Source organism: Caretta caretta, chromosome 11 (genome assembly GCF_965140235.1).
Source record: "Caretta caretta isolate rCarCar2 chromosome 11, rCarCar1.hap1, whole genome shotgun sequence".
Classification (NCBI taxonomy): Eukaryota; Metazoa; Chordata; order Testudines; family Cheloniidae; genus Caretta; species Caretta caretta.
In genome coordinates, this window is record NC_134216.1 from 74,247,834 (window position 1) to 74,267,033 (window position 19,200).

The following is a 19,200-nucleotide window of genomic DNA, read 5'->3' on the forward strand; positions in this document are numbered from 1 at the left end:
TAAAGACAATAAAAGGCTGGACCTGCTTGGTTGTAAAGTGTATGCTTCGTTCACATTACAATTCTGGATATCTAATTATGCTGCCGTTCTGGCAAAATATGACCACAAAAATGATGAGAAACTCATGGACTTTATTGGTGACATTCCAGAGGGCAACCCCCCTCCCCCCACATCAGTTTAAAGCCATAGTCTCTGAGGGACAAATCGTCTCCTGGACCGCACTACAAGCTGGGCTTGATGTTGCTAATACAGCTGCGAGGTCCACTTTTACAGCAGTCGTGATGCGTCGAGCTTCATGGCTTTCATCGTTGTCTTTTCCTCCTGAGGTTCAGAATACCATAGAAGATCTCCCCTTTGATGGTGAAAAATTATTTGCCAGTAACACCAATGATGTGCTTCACTCCATGAATGACTCGAGAGCGACATTACAGTCTCACAGTATCCAAACCCATGCAAACAGGAGGAGACAATATAGATACCAACCTTACAAACATCCATGCTACCCAACGTATACTCAACAAAGTCATTGACCATATAAACAACAATGTCAGTGACCAAAATATCAATGTCGCCTTACCAATTCATCGGCTCCATGTCAACCCCCTCCCACTAATAAGCAAATTTGAAGATGTGATCGGAGGTATAGAAAACATCATCCCTACTTCAGTGCCCATTCCCTTCCTATCTTTGCCCCCCTCCCCTTTCACCACCCCCTGTCCCTTTTCAGGGACCCCTCTCACAAACAGCTTCTCCACTAAGAGGTGCATCACCACCTCCAGTTAGGAGCAGTAGAACCAGTGCCTGACCAACACAGAGGAAAAGGGTGGTTCTCCCATTACTTTTTAACACAAAAGAAAACAGGGGATGGCGACCCATTCTCGACCTCAGATGCTTCCAATAAATTTGTTAAATAATTTTTTTTTAAATGACTCTTGTATCCATAATTCCAGCACTGGAACAGGGAGATTGGTTTTCAGTCCTCGACCTGCAGGATGCTTATGTTTCTGTGACCATACATCCTGCCCAGACATTTTATTCACTTCGTTCTGGGCTCACAACTCTACCAGCACAGGATCCTACCTTTTGGCCTCTCGACTGCGCCTCGTGTCTTTTCCAAACTTCTCACAGTCATAACAGCTCATCTAAGAAGGCAGGGAATCATAATTTTTACTTACCTCAACAGTTGCCTTTTCAAAGCCAGGACCTACCAAGAAGCCATTCAGTCCACACAACGGACAGTCCAATGTTTTCATGCTCTTGGTCAAATGAACAAAGAAAATCTACACTTACTCCCACCCAACAACTGGAGTTCATAGGAGCAACTGTTGACTCAAGCAAAAGAATAGCATCTCTCCCGCTCCACCTGTTTAACACCATCAACCTTTTCATTCCCAAGCTGTGCAATAGTCCACAAGTGGCTGCACCAGCTTGCCTACAACTCTGAGGCCACGTGGCCTCTTCCACTTTTGTAGTCAGGAATGCTCACCTCTTCATGAGGTGTTTCCAAAGCTGGATGTCCACTGTCTACAGTCCAAATATCCGTGGTCTGAACAAACTTTTATACATACCTCCCAGAGTCAAGGACTCCCTTATTGCCTCACAATCTTTGCTCTGAGGTCCCCTTTCTACAGGATGTCCTGTCGGTTGTCATAACTACAGACACATCCCTTACGGGATAGGGAGTACACATGCCCCAATACACTGCCCAAAGGCTTGCGTCTCCAGCCGAGATGTCCCTTCACATCAACATTTAGAACTCTGAGAGATACGCAATGCCTGCCTCCAATTTCTCCCCTTCATACAAAACCAACATGTCAGGATAATGACCGACAACATTGCCTGCATGTTCTATGTAAACAGGCAAGGGGGCAGCGTGATCCTACTCCCTTTGTACAGAAGCAATGGAACTGGTGTCTCAGACACAATGTCTGAATATCAGCTGCATATTTCCCTGGCTCTTTCAATACACTGCGACGACCTCAGCAGAAAATTTCCCATAGACCACGAATGGGAACTAAACGAGGATATAGTACTAGACATATTCCACACATGGGGTTACCCAACCACAGATCTTTTCACAACTGCAGCAAACAAGAAATGCCCAAGATTTTGTTCCAGAGCAGGACTAGGCAAACACTCCTCGGGGGATGTGTTCATGTTCCCATGGAATACCGACGTAATGTATGCATTTCCCTGATACTGCTCATACACAAATTACTGATAAAAATTCGAACAGACCAAGCCAGGGTCATAATGATATGGTCCAGATAGTCATGGTACCCTTTTTTTTTTTTTACCAAGATGTCGCTTTCCTCATGCATCCCACTACCCCTCTGCTTGAATCTCTTGTCCCAACAACACAGTCTACTACTCCACCCCACTTTAACCATGTTGCACCTCAAGGTTTGGTTCCTTTATGGTTCTCTCATGCTGAGCGAACTTGCTCGGAGCAGGTTCGAAATGTACTCTAAGCACAACAAATTCTACATGCACCACTTGCCTTCATAACCAGACAAGATTTACACACTGGTAGGCTGTCACAGAAACTGCTCCTTTTTTCCGCGCCTCTCCCACTAATCCTCAACTATCTGTTAGAGATTAAACTCTCTGGACTCTCCCTAAGTCCCATCAAAGTCCACTTGGCCCCAGTTACAATGTTCCTTGATGCCATCAACGATAGGACTATCTCTGCTCACTCCATTACTAAGCAGTTCCTTAAGGGACTTCAAACCCTATACCCAGACATCAAACCGCCTAATCCACCTTGGGACCTTCACTTAGTCTTAACATGCCTAACCCAAAAAACATTTGAATCATTAGCCACATGTTCCCTCCTACATCTCTCAATGAAAACTGCATTTCTGGTAGCAATTGCCTCTGTGAGACGCGCAGGAGAAATGGCAGTATTTATGGCAGATCCACCATACACCATATTTTTTAAGGACAAAGTCCCCCTATGCTTACTCCCCGAAATTCTACCGAAGGTGCACTCATCTTTCCACATCAATGAGCCTATCCATCTTCCTACCTTTTCCAAAACCACATGTGAATTCCTTTGAATCTATGATGCACACTTTGGACGTCCACAGAGCTTTGTCCTCCTACTTCGACAGGACTAAAACCTTCAGGCGTTCCGAAAAGCTGTTCGTCACCATTGCAGAACACTCTAAGGGCTCATTTATCTCTAACCACAGACTTTCTAACTGGATCTCGAGTTGCATTTGTCTGATCAACTACAGAACGTGGCTCCTACTACTTTTATCAGGACTCACTCCACCAGATCCATGGCGGCCTCAGTGGTCTTTCTACTTAACGTCCCCCTTTAAGCACGCTTCCAGAGCTGCCATTTGGGCTTTTGAAAATATGTTTGCAAAACATTATCCTCTTACACAAAGGCCCATCACCGATACACACGTGGGCAGAGCTATTCTATCGACTGCATTCCTTCCAGATCCAAAGTCCCTACCTCCTTGAGAGAGACTGCTTTTCAGGCACCTACAGTGGAGTACCCACAGAGACACCTCTCGACGAAGAAGGGGAGGTTACTCACCTGTGAAGTAACTGATGTTCTTCAAGATGAGTGTCCCTGTGGGTGCTCCACTCCCCACCCTCCTCCCCTCTACTTCAGAACTGGGGCGGTCTCTGTTGTAGGGAAGGAACTGAGGAGTTCGGCCGTGCATGCGCACTATTGAGACAAGACTGGTACGTGAGGCAGGCTCTGTGCATGCGCAGCCGATGCGGGTACTGCTTGAAAAATCTCTGAACAACGGTGCAGGGGCGCACTGACACCTACAGTGGAGCACCCACAGGGACACTCATCTCGACGAACGTCAGTTACTGCACAGGTGAGTAACCTCCTCATCACATAGTCAGCTCCCAGACCACTGCACTGGGCAGCACAGCATGGGGAGGAGGTGACCGGCCCCCTGTGGAGAAAGAAGTGGTTCGGGACTATTTAGAAAAGCTGGACGTGCACAAGTCCATGGGACCGGATGTGTTGCATCTGAGAGTGCTAAAGGAGTTGGCAGATGTGATTGCAGAGCCATTGGCCATTATCTTTGAAAACTCATGGCGATTGGGGAAAGTCCGGGACGACTGGAAAAAGGCTAATGTAGTGCCCATCTTTAAAAAGGGAAAAAGGAGGATCTTGGGAACTACAGGCCAGTCAGCCTCACCTCAGTCCCTGGAAAAATCATGGAGCAGGTCCTCAAGGAATCAATTCTGAAGCACTTCGAGGAGGGGAAAGTGATCAGGAACAGTCAGCATAGATTCACCAAGGGCAAGTCATGCCTGACTAATCTAATCGCCTTTTATGATGAGATTACTGGTTCTGTGGATGAAGGGAAAGCAGTGGATGTATTGTTTCTTGACTTTAGCAAAGCTTTTGACACGGTCTCCCACAGTATTCTTGCCAGCAAGTTAAAGAAGTATGGGCTGGATGAATGGACTATAAGATGTATAGAAAGCTGGCTAGATTGTCGGGCTCAACAGGTAGTGATCAATGGCTCCATGTCTAGTTGGCAGACAAGGAAAGTGTGGGCCCCTTACTGAATGAGGGAGGCAACCTAGTGACAGAAGATGTGGAAAAAGCTAATGTACTCAATGCTTTTTTTGCCTCTGTCTTCACTAACAAGGTCACCTCCCAGACTGCTGCGCTGGGCATCACAAAATGGGGAAGAGATGGCCAGCCCTCTGTGGAGATAGAGGTGGTTAGGGACTATTTAGAAAAGCTGGATGTGCACAAGTTCATGGGGCCGGACGAGTTGCATCCGAGAGTGCTGAAGGAATTGGCGGCTGTGATTGCAGAGCCATTGGCCATTATCTTTGAAAACTCGTGGCGAACTAGGGAAGTCCCGGATGACTGGAAAAAGGCTAATGTAGTGCCAATCTTTAAAAAAGGGAAGAAGGAGGATCCTGGGAACTACAGGCCAGTCAGCCTCACCTCAGTCCCTGGAAAAATCATGGAGCAGGTCCTCAAAGAATCAATCCTGAAGCACTTGCATGAGAGGAAGGTGATCAGGAACAGCCAGCATGGATTCACCAAGGGAAGGTCATGCCTGACTAATCTAATCGCCTTTTATGATGAGATTACTGGTTCTGTGGATGAAGGGAAAGCAGTGGATGTATTGTTTCTTGACTTTAGCAAAGCTTTTGACACGGTCTCCCACAGTATTCTTGTCAGCAAGTTAAGGAAGTATGGGCTGGATGAATGCACTTTAAGGTGGGTAGAAAGCTGGCTAGATTGTCGGGCTCAACGGGTAGTGATCAATGGCTCCATGTCTAGTTGGCAGCCGGTATCAAGTGGAGTGCCCCGAGGGTCGGTCCTGGGGCCGGTTTTGTTCAATATCTTCATAAATGATCTGGAGGATGGTGTGGATTGCACTCTCAGCAAATTTGCGGATGATACTAAACTGGGAGGAGTGGTAGATACGCTGGAGGGGAGGGATAGGATACAGAAGGACCTAGACAAATTGGAGGATTGGGCCAAAAGAAATCTGATGAGGTTCAATAAGGATAAGTGCAGAGTCCTGCACTTAGGATGGAAGAATCCAATGCACCGCTACAGACTAGGGACCGAATGGCTAGGCAGCAGTTCTGCGGAAAAGGACCTAGGGGTGACAGTGGACGAGAAGCTGGATATGAGTCAGCAGTGTGCCCTTGTTGCCAAGAAGGCCAATGGCATTTTGGGATGTATAAGTAGGGGCAAAGCGAGCAGATCGAGGGACGTGATCGTTCCCCTCTATTCGACATTGGTGAGGCCTCATCTGGAGTACTGTGTCCAGTTTTGGGCCCCACACTACAAGAAGGATGTGGATAAATTGGAGAGAGTCCAGCGAAGGGCAACAAAAATGATTAGGGGTCTGGAACACATGACTTATGAGGAGAGGCTGAGGGAGCTGGGATTGTTTAGCCTGCAGAAGAGAAGAATGAGGGGGGATTTGATAGCTGCTTTCAACTACCTGAAAGGGGGTTCCAAAGAGGATGGCTCTAGACTGTTCTCAATGGTAGCAGATGACAGAACAAGGAGTAATGGTCTCAAGTTGCAGTGGGGGAGGTTTAGATTGGATATTAGGAAAAACTTTTTCACTAAGAGGGTGGTGAAACACTGGAATGCGTTACCTAGGGAGGTGGTAGAATCTCCTTCCTTAGAGGTTTTTAAGGTCAGGCTTGACAAAGCCCTGGCTGGGATGATTTAACTGGGAATTGGTCCTGCTTCGAGCAGGGGGTTGGACTAGATGACCTTCAGGGGTCCCTTCCAACCCTGATATTCTGTGATTCTGAGTTCTGCAGAAAAGGACCTAGGGGTTACAGTGGACGAGAAGGTGGATATGAGTCAACAGTGTGCCCTTGTTGCCAAGAAGGCCAGTGGCATTTTGGCCTGTATAAGTAGGGGCATTGCCAGCAGATCGGGGGACTTGATCGTTCCCCTCTATTCGACATTGGTGAGACCTCATCTGGAGTACTGTGTCCAGTTTTGGGCCCCACACTACAAGAAGGATGGGGAAAAATTGGAAAGAGTCCAGCAGAGGGCAACAAAAATGATTAGGGGACTGGAACACATGACTTATGAGGAGAGGCTGAGGGAACTGGGGATGTTTAGTCTATGAAAGAGAAGAATGAGGGGGGATTTGATAGCTGCTTTCAACTACCTGAAAGGGTGTTCCAAAGAGGATGGCTCTAGACTGTTCTCAGTGGTAGCAGATGACAGAAGAAGGAGTAATGGTCTCAAGTTGAAGTGGGGGAGATTTAGGTTGGATATTAGGAAAATCTTTTTCACTAGGAGGGTGGTGAAGCACTGGAATGCGTTACCTAGGGAGGTGGTGGAATCTCCTTCCTTAGAGGGCTTAAGGTCAGGCTTGACGAAGCCCTGGCTGGGATGATTTAGTTGCGGATTGGTCCTGCTTTGAGCAGGGGGTTGGACTAGATGACCTCCTGAGGTCCCTTCCAACCCTGATATTCTATGATTCTATGAGAAGAACATAAGAATGGCCATAGTGGGTCAGATCCACGATCCATCTAGCCCAATATCCTGTCTTCTGACAGTGGCCAGTGGAAGATGCTTCAGAGAGAATGAAGAGAACAGGGAAATTCAGTGATCCATCCCCTGTCATCCAGTCCCAGTTTCTGTCAGTCAGATGTTTAGGGACATAGATTCATAGCATGGGGAGTCATTTCTGACCATGTTGGCTAATAGCTATTGATGGACCTGTTCTCCTTCTGATTCTCTCCTGATTCTTTTTTTAAACCAGTTACACTTTTGGCCTTCACGTCTCCTGGCAGTGAATTCCACGGGTTGACTGAGTGTTGTGTGAAGTACTTCCTTTTGTTTGTTTTAAATCTGCTGCCTATTAATTTCATTGGGTGACTCCTTGTCTTATGTGAAGGAGAAAATACTCACTTTCTCCACACTTTTCATGATTTTATAGACCCCTATCACATTGCCTCTTAGTAGTTGTCTTTTCGAAGCTGAATAGTCCCCATTTTTTTATTCTCTCCTCATATGGAAGCTGTTCCATGCCACTAATAATTTTTGTTGCCCTTCTCTGTACTTTTTCCAATTCTGATATATCTTTTTTGAGACCGGGTGACCAGAACGGCATAAGGTATTTAAGGTATGGGTGTACCATGGATTTATATAGTGGCATTATGATATTTTCTGTCTTATATACCCTATACTAATGGTTCCTACATTCTGTTTGCTTTTTTGACTGCCACCGCAGACTGAGTGGATGGTTTCAGAGAACTATCCACAATGACTCCATGGTCTCTTTCTTGGGTGGTAACAGCTCAGTTAACCCCCTCATTTTGTATAGTTGGGATTGTTTTCAAGTGTCCATTACTTTGTATTTTGCTTTAGGACCACAAAAATCCCCCATCAAAGACATTTCAATTGTTCATTCTGATCCTTTTGCACATGGATTTGAAGCGTGTGAGAGGTGCTCAGCAGCATTGAAGGTTGAACTCAACTAACCCCAGAACATAGATCTCACAAGCAGCAGCACTGCAGGCTCCCTCCCAATGTGTCTGAGTCCTGCCCTGGAGAGACCACCTCTAGTGCTTAAAGGGTACTTGAGGTACTCAGTGCCCATTCAGTCAGCGACTTCTCTGAGATAGCCAACAAGGGTGCTGTTTGTAGAGGTAGTTTTCACAATGTGAATGTTTGTCCATTAGAAGCTTCACTGACTCACCAAATCATTCCTTATAGGGTACTGACGAGCTTGCAAATAACTGTCAGAACAGCCTGTTACAGATTTGAACTAGTAACTAAGCTATGCAAGGGGTCCAATTACCAACCCTCTTGAGGCTGCCATTTCCCACCTCCTTACCTGATTGGAAAAACAATGAATAAAGGAGTATGCTTTCTTGGTGGCCGGAACTAGACACTAATTTGAAGAGTCTTCCAGTTGCTGTGAAATGCTGTTTTCTCTGACGGAATTACAAAGGACATAAAAAAAATTTTGAACTCTTTTATAGCAATACCAATATACTCTTTAAAAAAAAAGAGAAAAATAAGTTTCATGTTATGGTTCAGAAAACCCTTTAGAAAGTTTCCAATTGTCTTCTAAATACTCTAGGGATTTTCCATCAGGAAAGTGAGACAAGGAAAGGAAGTGAGAGGTGGAAGAGGCAGAGTGAGAGGATAGGGGATACTAATGGGGGGCCAGATAAGATATGTGGGGTGGACCTGTAATAAAATAGGATCCAAAAGGTCTTTTCCAGAAACAAAATGCCTTTCAGGATCTACCAGGACTGGGAGATTGTTTTTTCTGCTTTTTTGCTAGAGTCTGATTTCCCCCACCCCAAGCCCCCTCATTACAAGCGTAGGCAGCAAATCTAATCCCCATTCAAAATGAAGGAGGCTGTAGATTTGGTAAATGCCCCAATAAAACACTTTTATGTAGCGTCAGAGCTATTTTAGATGAGATGGTGTGACTGAAGCAAAAGAGTCAGAATTTAACAGTAAGAAATTGGGTAGTTTGGTGATGCTGAGGAGTGGGTGAAGATGATTTTCCATGTAGGATCAATCCTGTGGCTTAACCACAAGGATGTGTGCAGTTGGCTGCCGTCTGAGATGATACTTCCCCTTTTCTTATTTAGTTGGCTTTTTAGTATAAATCCTAAATAATGACAATCATTTTTTACCATGTGGAAACTAAATATTTCATCTTCGCTCCCCATTGTTGTTAGCTCAGATCAATTGTTGATGACATATATGCTTTGTTCTATCTGCTCTGTAAAATGTGTATTTTATTTTTATTTAAAATATTTTTTTTAAAAATCAATAAAACAGTCTGGCTACAAAACACTCAAAGGATCTTAAGAATATTTTTTGAAAGAAATTCAGATAAGTGCAGAAGAAAGACTAGAACCCTGGGATGTTATGTTGTAATCATGGAAACAGTCTTCCTCTTTATTTTTAAATACTTTTATTTAAAAGGTGGTATAGTGTTTGTATAATCAGTGCAGCTAAACTTTTTAGAACATTTAAAATATTTTTCTTATATCCTAACATTTTGCTAAACATAATTAAGCTACAGTGGTCCTGAGCTAGAAAATAAGGAGGAAATACTAGATACAAGAAAAGTCTATCCCTCCTCCCCCCACCCCCGAATATGAGACCAAATACACTGTGTACTATTTTGTAAAAGACAAAACCAACAGATTTCAGTTAACGTAATAATGACATCTCCCCGCTTTCTCATCTCAGGATACCAAAACTGCTGTATATGACTTGAAATATGCTGTCATGATGCGTTTGGACCAAAAGTATAACTTCCACAACAACAGTACAAAAGGAGAATGTTTAGCAAACAGAGTAGAGCAAGTTCAGTTTTCTTGACTTCTAAGTTCTTACAATACAACAAGCAGTAGCATCAGCAGCAGAGAGCTGGACCTTGCCTGTCATTGTCCTACCTTCCCACCATTATCAATAGGACCTAGAACTGGTTCTAAGCACTACACCCAGTCAGGCACACATGGCCCCATAATCCTCTGCTAACCCCAGCCTTCCAGGCATGGAATTTCAAAGTCCACTGCTGCTGCAGAGGCCTTCACAATCTTCCGCAGCACAAGCTGCCTTTGACACACTTAGCCCTTCAGCTGTCACAGCTTGCAGTCCTTCCATCTCTGAACTGTGGCACTGTAGTTGTGGCAACCCTAGTTAGTCTAAGCCAGTAGTCCCAACCTTTCTGTGGGAATAGCACATTTCTATTCTCAGAAGACCGTGGCGGGCGCCAGACACTTCACTGCCGAAATGCTGCCAAGAAGCGGCAGCAGAAAGAAGCAGCACCGCCAAAATGCCGCTGAGAAACGGCAACGCTTCTCGGCGGCATTTCGGCGGGCGGTTCTCCGGCAGCCGAGCTCAGTGGCAGCATTTCGGCAGCGCGGTGTCCTGCGGGCGCACACAGCTGCCCCAGTGGGCACCACGTTGGGGACCCCGGTCTAAGCGATAATTAAGTACCTTAATGTGCTGATTTGGCCTGTTAATTCCCTTTTAGCCTGTCCCTCTATCTGGTTGTGTGCCTTATTTGCACCATATCTGTATGATCTCTCCCATGATGCTGACTGGATTCACTCTGGCTTCAGCAACTCTGCGCTTTTCCTGTCCTTATTTCCTGTCTTTTCAGAGCTCTCGCCTCTCCTCTTCACCATTCCATCTCTACTTCCCTGCACCTCTGGTCAGTTTCCCATGTGCAGTTTGTAATAAAACCATATTCCACCTCTGGATTCTCTTTCTGCCTCCATGCATGTGCCAACCTTGCTCCAACTCAGGCTCTAGTCCCATTTTTACCCTCTGCAGAACCTTTTCTTACCGCAACTTCTATTCCTCATAGCCTTTATAAACCAGTCTAATTCTTACATCCCCACTCTCTTCTTCCTGTCTCCCATTCCCTCTACAATACCCTGTCCATCTCAAATGAATACACCACCACTCATGGTCTCTTTATCTTTTATCCCGTTATTTCTTTGCATTCATTGAAACCTGGTTCCCCCCTTCTCACACTACTTCTACACGTATAGAATCATAGAATATCAGGGTTGGAAGGGACCTCAGGAGGTCATCTAGTCCAACCCCCTGCTCAAAGTAGGACCAATCCCCAATTTTTGGCCCAGATCCCTAAATGGCCCCCTCAAGGATGGAACTCACAACCCTGGGTTTAGCAGGCCAATGCTCAAACCACTGAGCTATCCCTCCCCCCACCTAGGAGGGGAGGGATGACTCCTCCTCCTCCTCCCACCTAGGAGGTCATGGTGGTATTTGGGCTCCTACTCTCCAGCTCCTACTGTCACCTGGTCTTCCCTTGTTCTGTTGGAGGACCTCAGCTATGGATGGTGAAGCTGTCTCTGCCTTTAATTGAAGGGCTAGAGGCTTTTAGTCTAACCAAGATGGAGTTTCTCCTAAGCATTTCTCAGGCATCTGAGTCAAATAGCTGTTAACAAAAACAGTTTTAGATGCGGTGTGGAAGGGCAAGTGATGTTTATATAGCATCATTTAGGAAAAAATCGGGTAAATAAGACCTGAAGTTTTAAGAGATCCATTTAAGCAGACAGAGAGGAGGGGAAGAGGACTAAAAAAGTTCAAGCCTTTTTATATCCTAGAAGAACAAAAAAAAGGGGCACCTCCAATTGGTCACCTTTAATTTAAACTAACCGTACAATAGAACGTTGCCAGTCCATACATGGCTAATTTTCACACACAATAAGAACGCTTTCTCCCAGCTTCTTAGTACAGATTAATAGCAGAGTTAATGTGTTAGGTGTCATATTCCCAAGGCTACTGCTTTTTTACAAAATACACTGGACTTCACCATTGGGGGGGGAGGGATAGCTCAGTGGTTTGAACATTGGCCTGCTAAACCCAGGGTTGTGAACAAAAATTGGGGATTGGTCCTGCTTTGAGCAGGGGGTTGGACTAGATGACCTCCTGAGGTCCCTTCCAACCCTGATATTCTATGATTTTCTATGATTTACTGGAACATTCAGAAGTAGTACAAAGCATCTTTTTGGAAGTATTAGCATTGCTTTTGCGTTGTTCACTAACCTGCTAATTTGCAAAGTTCTGCAGACACAATGTTCCTACCATCCCCCATATGCACACAAGTAAGATTTTGCTGTAACTAACTTATCCTTTTAGTTTCTTGTAGGCATTCTTTGATCTAGTACAATTACATAGCCCCCTATTATTATTTATTACTATTAGGGTAGCATTTAATGGCCTCAATAAAGGATTGAGGCCTCATTTTGCTAGGCAGTAGACAAAGACAGTCCCTGCTGCAAAAAGTTTTCTGTACAAGTGTGGCATTTCATTGACTTCAGTGGAACCACAATGGGTTTTGCTGCGTTGGGACCAATAAAGATAATTTCTATGAGTCAGGGACTGTCTTTTTGTTCTGTTTGTATAGCACCTAGCACAGTGGGATCCTGAGCCGTGGCTGGGGGTCCTACGTGCTGTGATAATACCAAGAATAAATGTAATAGACAATAAACAAGGGAATGTCGAGGTGATATTTATGGACATGTCCTGTTAGCTATTTGCCTTTTTACTAATGTTAGTTTTAAATCTTGTTTATGTACTATGTTTTAGTTTGTCTCCTGTCTTGACGTGCTGTTATCTGCTGTAACTAGAGAACAGAAAATGTTTTAATTCACATGAAAGTGACATTTAGATGTTACATTGATACAGGGAGGATAATTAATCAGTTTTTACATCTGTGTATTCACCCATTTTCTGAAGTGTGGGATAGAAATCTGAATGGAACCGATGGATGTACAGATTAATTTTGGATGCTTTCCCAGAGTAACAGAATGGTGGGCGTTCCAGTTCAAACCCTCTGGAGTCAGCTCCAATTCTGCCAGAGGTAACACTGGAGAAGGGTGAAGTCAATTGCCAAAGCTAATGAAGCCAGGATCATTTTTGTCTGTCTCCCCAGAACTGGACCAAGAATGGAAGACCTTTAGTTTTTGTTTCTCCTTTGGTATGTATGTGGTGCCTTTCAGCTCACAATAAACATTTTTTTGCCAGTGGAGATTTTGTAAAAACTGTGCGGTACAAATATTTGGCTTGATGCTCCTAAATACCGTCATCTTTAACCAAAGCCACCAGAACCTAGCCACATTTGATTATTTTGAAGATGTTAGTAGATTAAACTACTAATGAGAATTGTTTAGTGAGACAGTATTTTTAAAGACGTGTGGTCTTATTAGTCACATTTTAGTCCTTCTCACCTTCTCCATCATTGTACTATGTTTCTTCCTACAAACCTTCCTCATTTTAACTACCTTTTTGGATCCCCACCCAATCTACTTTATCTAGAAGTAACAAGAAATGCTGTTTTCCAAAAAAAATGAATTTCTAAGATTTATGACTCCCTATAAAACGTTGAGCAATGCTGCACCTTCAAACAGTGCTCAGCAAATAACTTTGAGGACTTTTTCTTCACGGACGAATGAAAAGTTTTCTTCAAACTCTCTGGTGGCATCAAAATGTTAAGTATAATAAGCAAAAGCTGGTGCTCATATTGGCTGACTTTTCTACCCATGACTTGGCAGTGTATATTTCTGTCCAGATGACTTTCTTGCATTCCAGATGTTATCCCTTTGGAAGATTAGCTTACACTGTGGTTTAGATGAGCCCCCATATACTACTTGCTATGATTACCAAAATGTCTGTGTGTTACTCCATCAGAAACGCTCTCTGAGAATCAGTTCTGCCAACTGAAGGATAATTTTAATCCATCATCATTGTAAAATAGACTGGTCTCTATTGTGAAGTAGATAATGATTAGAAATTACACAGTTGACATTTTAACTCTGCGCTTTGAAATTTCAGATATTTTTTAAAATGCTAGATTTTCTATTTGAAGAAATGGATTGCAGACTTGTAAATGAATTGGAATATTGTGTAGGTCTTATTGTACACCGATGCATAGAACAAAGAGATCCTTATTTGAAAGATTTCTCAAGACAAAGTCTACATATGAGATATTCATCGCATTCCCCTTTTGCTTGCAGATGTGACATTTTAAAAACTTGATTATGCACAAGACCCCTCATCCTAAATACCTTTGATTAAAAGAAAGCTGGGAAACCTACTACAAGTGCTTTATTCTACATGTATTTTTATGCAAGTACAAAAATCCTCTTCAGAAACCTTTTTTTAGGAAAATGAGAAAACTCTGATTATATCTCCCTTTTCAGACATAGATTGCAATTATGTACAAAGCCAGATAGTAAAGAAGAGTTCTTCATTGGAGCCGCTTTGTCTTTTATTCTTTGAAATAAGCCTTTACATTGCTTGGAGAGCCAAAGATTTAGCTCTCAATCTTTTTAAATATTTTTTTTGTTGCTTTGTGAATGAAAGTTTCAACTTTTAATTCGCTGCTGCTTTCATAAAATGAAGTTGCTTAAATAACCTCTCTTTATTTTTGGATGTTTCAGGTGCAGTGGCAAGCACAGAAGTAAAAATGAAATTACAAGAGTTTGTCTTAAATAAAAAGAAAGCTTTGGCACACCGGAATCTCAACCATTGCATTTCCAATGATCCCCGCTTCTGGTATGGGTAAGTGGTACTGGACTTATCACGATTCAGCCAGCGTCTCCTTTGTTCACAACTGCTGGAGGGCTGGGGGAAAGGGGCTAATGCATTTAATGGATGAACAGTATGTTACAAATAAGGGTGTTGCAAAATTAATTAGTTAAATTGTAACGTAACTAGATCAAAATTTGTTATGGGTGTGACAGGAATGATCTGATAGTCCATTAATGATATTCTTAATTAGCATGTGGATGAAGATCCTTTCCCTATAACAGTTAAATTCAAGCACTGTTGTGTTTAATGATACAAGGATGAGGTCTCTAATGTAAGGGTCTATAATGATGTTTCCACTATCAGAGGACTTTGATATTCTTTTCTTTAATCTATGATCACTCAAAGTGGATTGTTCTGTGTAGTTATACTTACAGAACAATCTCTACTGGGCATCTAAAATTCTTTAATTCAGCATATGATACTAGAAAATCAGGACTCTAGTATAATGGGAAGATTACTGTTGCATTTCACTGGATTGTCACTCAAGTTATTTTAAATGTATTTTAAAATGTTTAAAGTTTACTCCTCACATTGCACTCTGACACTACCGGTATGTATCCAATCAAAAATTAAAGGATTTGGCCCTTAAAATTAAACTATTAAAAATACCAAATGCACCTTATTTACATCTCCAATCAGACAAAAGCCTGAAGAAACTGTGGCCTGAAAGTCAACTGAGTCTGGTGGTGGTGGACCAAATGTGGAAAAGAATTCTGGAGCTGAAGGCCCTGTCCTGAAAATGCCTCACTGTTGGCCTTTGGGCATTCAAAACAGGCACTGTGAGCAAGGTTGTGCCGGCAGACCTCAACTGCCACAGTGGCACACACAAAAGAAAGAGGTTTCTCAAGGAGATATAACCCAACCTGTATTTAGCAGTGATTGATATTTATTATTTTTATTTTTTTATAAGGAAACAGACAGTGAAAAGTACAAAATGGTAAATGACTTACAGCTTGTATTGGGAGGGCTGGAGGCATAGCTATTTTCTTCCCAATATCCCATTCTTTGTATATGAAAGTATTATTAGGATGCTACTAACGAGAGAAGATGCTTTATTGTGGTGGGTGTGAGCTGCTTAGATACACTCTTAAATATTTCCCATATGCTAGTGACCTGAACATTGTTCTTCCAACAGTTACTCAGCACCGCTTCTCTGAAAGGAGGAGGGGAAACCACTTCCATGTGCTTTCCAGCAATCTGACCAGAGTTCACAGTAAAATGTTAAAATAAATCATACAAGTACCTTTCAGTCAGCAGTACCACAGGCTGCTGGCATATCTGAAAGAATTAGCTTGGACACATGAATATTAGCCATTGCTGGGAGAAAATCCTTGCTGGAGAAATTTAGAGGGGAAAAGGGGCATTAGTGATACCATAAATGTCAGGAAAAGGTTTCTTAAGCAATCACCTTATCACCAGTTTTTCAAAAGATGCTGGCATTCTGCCCTCATTTCAGGACGGATGTTGGTGAGTGAAACTAGTTAAAACTCTGAGATGGCTTTGTCCCTCCAGACATAGATGCGTCCCTGTGGATTTGGCTATTCCAGTCTGTTTATTCTTATCCAAAATGAAGATAATAAATTCACCACAGTGAGAAATATTAGACCCAGTTTCCAGGTGATGATAGGCAAACTTCAGTGTTCCTGCACCTACAACATTTCCGCTGACTGAGACTTCCTAGACAATATTGCGAAAGAGGAGAAAACTAAAGATACCATTCTCATTCATCCTCCCAGTTTGCAACAGAATGGAATTGACCTAGCTCAAAGCTTTTTCACCCTGAGGTAGTAGTAACTCAGCTAGAAATACTGCCTGACCCCATTTACTGGTTGCACACCACCAATTTACCATTAGCTCAGTCTCTCAGAATAAACTTGTGTGTGCGTGTGTACAGGGGACTGTCCGGAGTCAGGGCTGAAGGGGAAGCTTGTGTGTGTGGGAGGGGGACCAGTATCAGTACAGGTGAGTGTAGACATCAGGGGTTGGGAAAAACTGACCAATATGCTCTGGCTGCTTTGTGCTGCTCCAGAGCTGCATACAGCAGCTAGAGTGTACTGTTTAATCTGGCCTTAAAAGTTCATTTATTAAAACTAAGATTGGTATTACATATATTGTGTCTGTGTGTGTGTATATGTGTATACACGTATGTCTGTGTGTATATATAAAAATAAAAACCAGCACTCTTAATTGATTTAAAGATCAAAGTCTTAAATCTAGTCTAAATTGTTACATCAAAGGGCCATGGTAATGCAGCATGTTAGTTAACAAGTGTTTTTGTCCTTTGATACAGCAAATGCTGACAACTCAGTGAATTCTTCAAATCATTCTGAAGTACAGAACACAGATAGTCTGGTTAAATACATTGTGATGTTTTAAATTTCTGAAATTGCAAATCCTCTTTTTGATCCTCTTTGCTAGTCCAGCTGTTGCCAGCAGATAGACAGTGCGCGCACACATTTTGGTGATTTCATCCCATTACCTATGTAAGGACCTTCCCAACTCAGAGTTCATAGAATCATAGAATATCAGGGTTGGAAGGGACCCCAGAAGGTCATCTAGTCCAACCCCCTGCTCGAAGCAGGACCAATTCCCAGTTAAATCATCCCAGCCAGGGCTTTGTCAAGCCTGATCTTAAAAACCTCTAAGGAAGGAGATTCTACCACCTCCCTAGGTAACGCATTCCAGTGTTTCACCACCCTCTTAGTGAAAAAGTTTTTCCTAATATCCAATCTAAACCTCGCCCACTGCAACTTGAGACCATTACTCCTCGTTCTGTCATCTGCTACCATTGAGAACAGTCTAGAGCCATCCTCTTTGGAACCCCCTTTCAGGTAGTTGAAAGTAGCTATCAAATCCCCCCTCATTCTTCTCTTCTGCAGGCTAAACAATCCCAGCTCCCTCAGCCTCTCCTCATAAGTCATGTGTTCCAGACCCCTAATCATTTTTGTTGCCCTTCGCTGGACTCTCTCCAATTTATCCACATCCTTCTTGTAGTGTGGGGCCCAAAACTGGACACAGTACTCCAGATGAGGCCTCACCAATGTCGAATAGAGGGGAACGATCACGTCCCTCGATCTGCTCGCTATGCCCCTACTTATACATCCCAAAATGCCATTGGCCTTCTTGGCAACAAGGGCACACTGCTGACTCATATCCAGCTTCTCGTCCACTGTCACCCCTAGGTCCTTTTCCGCAGAACTGCTGCCTAGCCATTCGGTCCCTAGTCTGTAGCTGTGCATTGGGTTCTTCCGTCCTAAGTGCAGGACCCTGCACTTATCCTTATTGAACCTCATCAGATTTCTTTTGGCCCAATCCTCCAATTTGTCTAGGTCCTTCTGTATCCTATCCCTCCCCTCCAGCGTATCTACCACTCCTCCCAGTTTAGTATCATCCGCAAATTTGCTGAGAGTGCAATCCACACCATCCTCCAGATCATTTATGAAGATATTGAACAAAACCGGCCCCAGGACCGACCCTTGGGGCACTCCACTTGATACCGGCTGCCAACTAGACATGGAGCCATTGATCACTACCCGTTGAGCCCGACAATCTAGCCAGCTTTCTACCCACCTTATAGTGCATTCATCCAGCCCATACTTCCTTAACTTGCTGACAAGAATACTGTGGGAGACCGTGTCAAAAGCTTTGCTAAAGTCAAGAAACAATACATCCACTGCTTTCCCTTCATCCACAGACCCAGTAATCTCATCATAAAAGGCAATTAGATTAGTCAGGCATGACCTTCCCTTGGTGAATCCTCTCTGCAGCAAGTGGAGAGATCGTACTTTACCCTGCTGACGTAGGGGACTAAAGGGGGGAAGGAAAGGGTGGAGGCCCCAGAAAACCTTATAGGACTGAGATCCCAAATTTTGTGGCCATCCCCATTTGTATCCTCCACAGAGTTACCAACAGTCAGAGGTTGACACTGGGACACCCACACCAGACTTTTCAGGCCACTGCCAGGTATCCTGCCCGTCGTGGGGATCATGAAAAGGAAATGGGGGACAATACGACATCAGCCTGAGAGATCTCAACAGCTAGGGCATCTGGGCAAGACAAGGCAGAAGCCCCTCCCATTGGGATCAGAATCCATTTAATTTAGGACAATTAAAGACTGTGTTATAAAATGTCAGACTGTAAATATACAGTGTATGATTCAATACATTCACAAGAGCAAGTAAACCAAAAATAATAATGCCCCCCCCCCCCCCCCTCCACACACATACACTTTTAATTAACCAGTAATTTTGAACCAGCCTTCCAGATCCTGGGATTCCAGAACTCCTCTCAAGTCTAATACCCAATTATGTTCATGTGACAGGAAAATACTTAGTCATTTACAAAATGGCTAAAGTGCACTCCTTTAACTTACTCCATCTGTAAGCTGCAAAAAACATACCTTTATAGCTCTTTGATATGATATTGAATACTAGAGATGAGCACAAGGTCAGTCTTGTTAATCAGAATCAGTTTATAAATTCTGTTATAAATCCATTACAAGATTTAACTAATATGTGGTACAGTGGTTGTTTATCAGTTAGTGAAGGATGACTGGGACTACCTAGGGGGATGATCATTTAATACAGCTAGTCAGGAAAAGTTAAATATTT

General features: G+C 43.3%; 1 protein-coding gene across 12 annotated transcripts in view; it reads left to right on the forward strand.

Annotated features, from left to right (window-relative positions):
• Positions 1-19,200, forward strand: part of HDAC4 (histone deacetylase 4) — a 475,906-nt gene that overhangs the window by 289,848 nt on the left and 166,858 nt on the right. For all 12 annotated transcript variants that reach the window (XM_048870012.2, XM_075118165.1, XM_075118166.1 and 9 more), the window contains one exon: positions 14,440-14,560. In XM_048870012.2, coding sequence (XP_048725969.1) covers positions 14,440-14,560 — 121 coding nt within the window. The remainder of the gene's footprint in view (positions 1-14,439; positions 14,561-19,200) is intronic.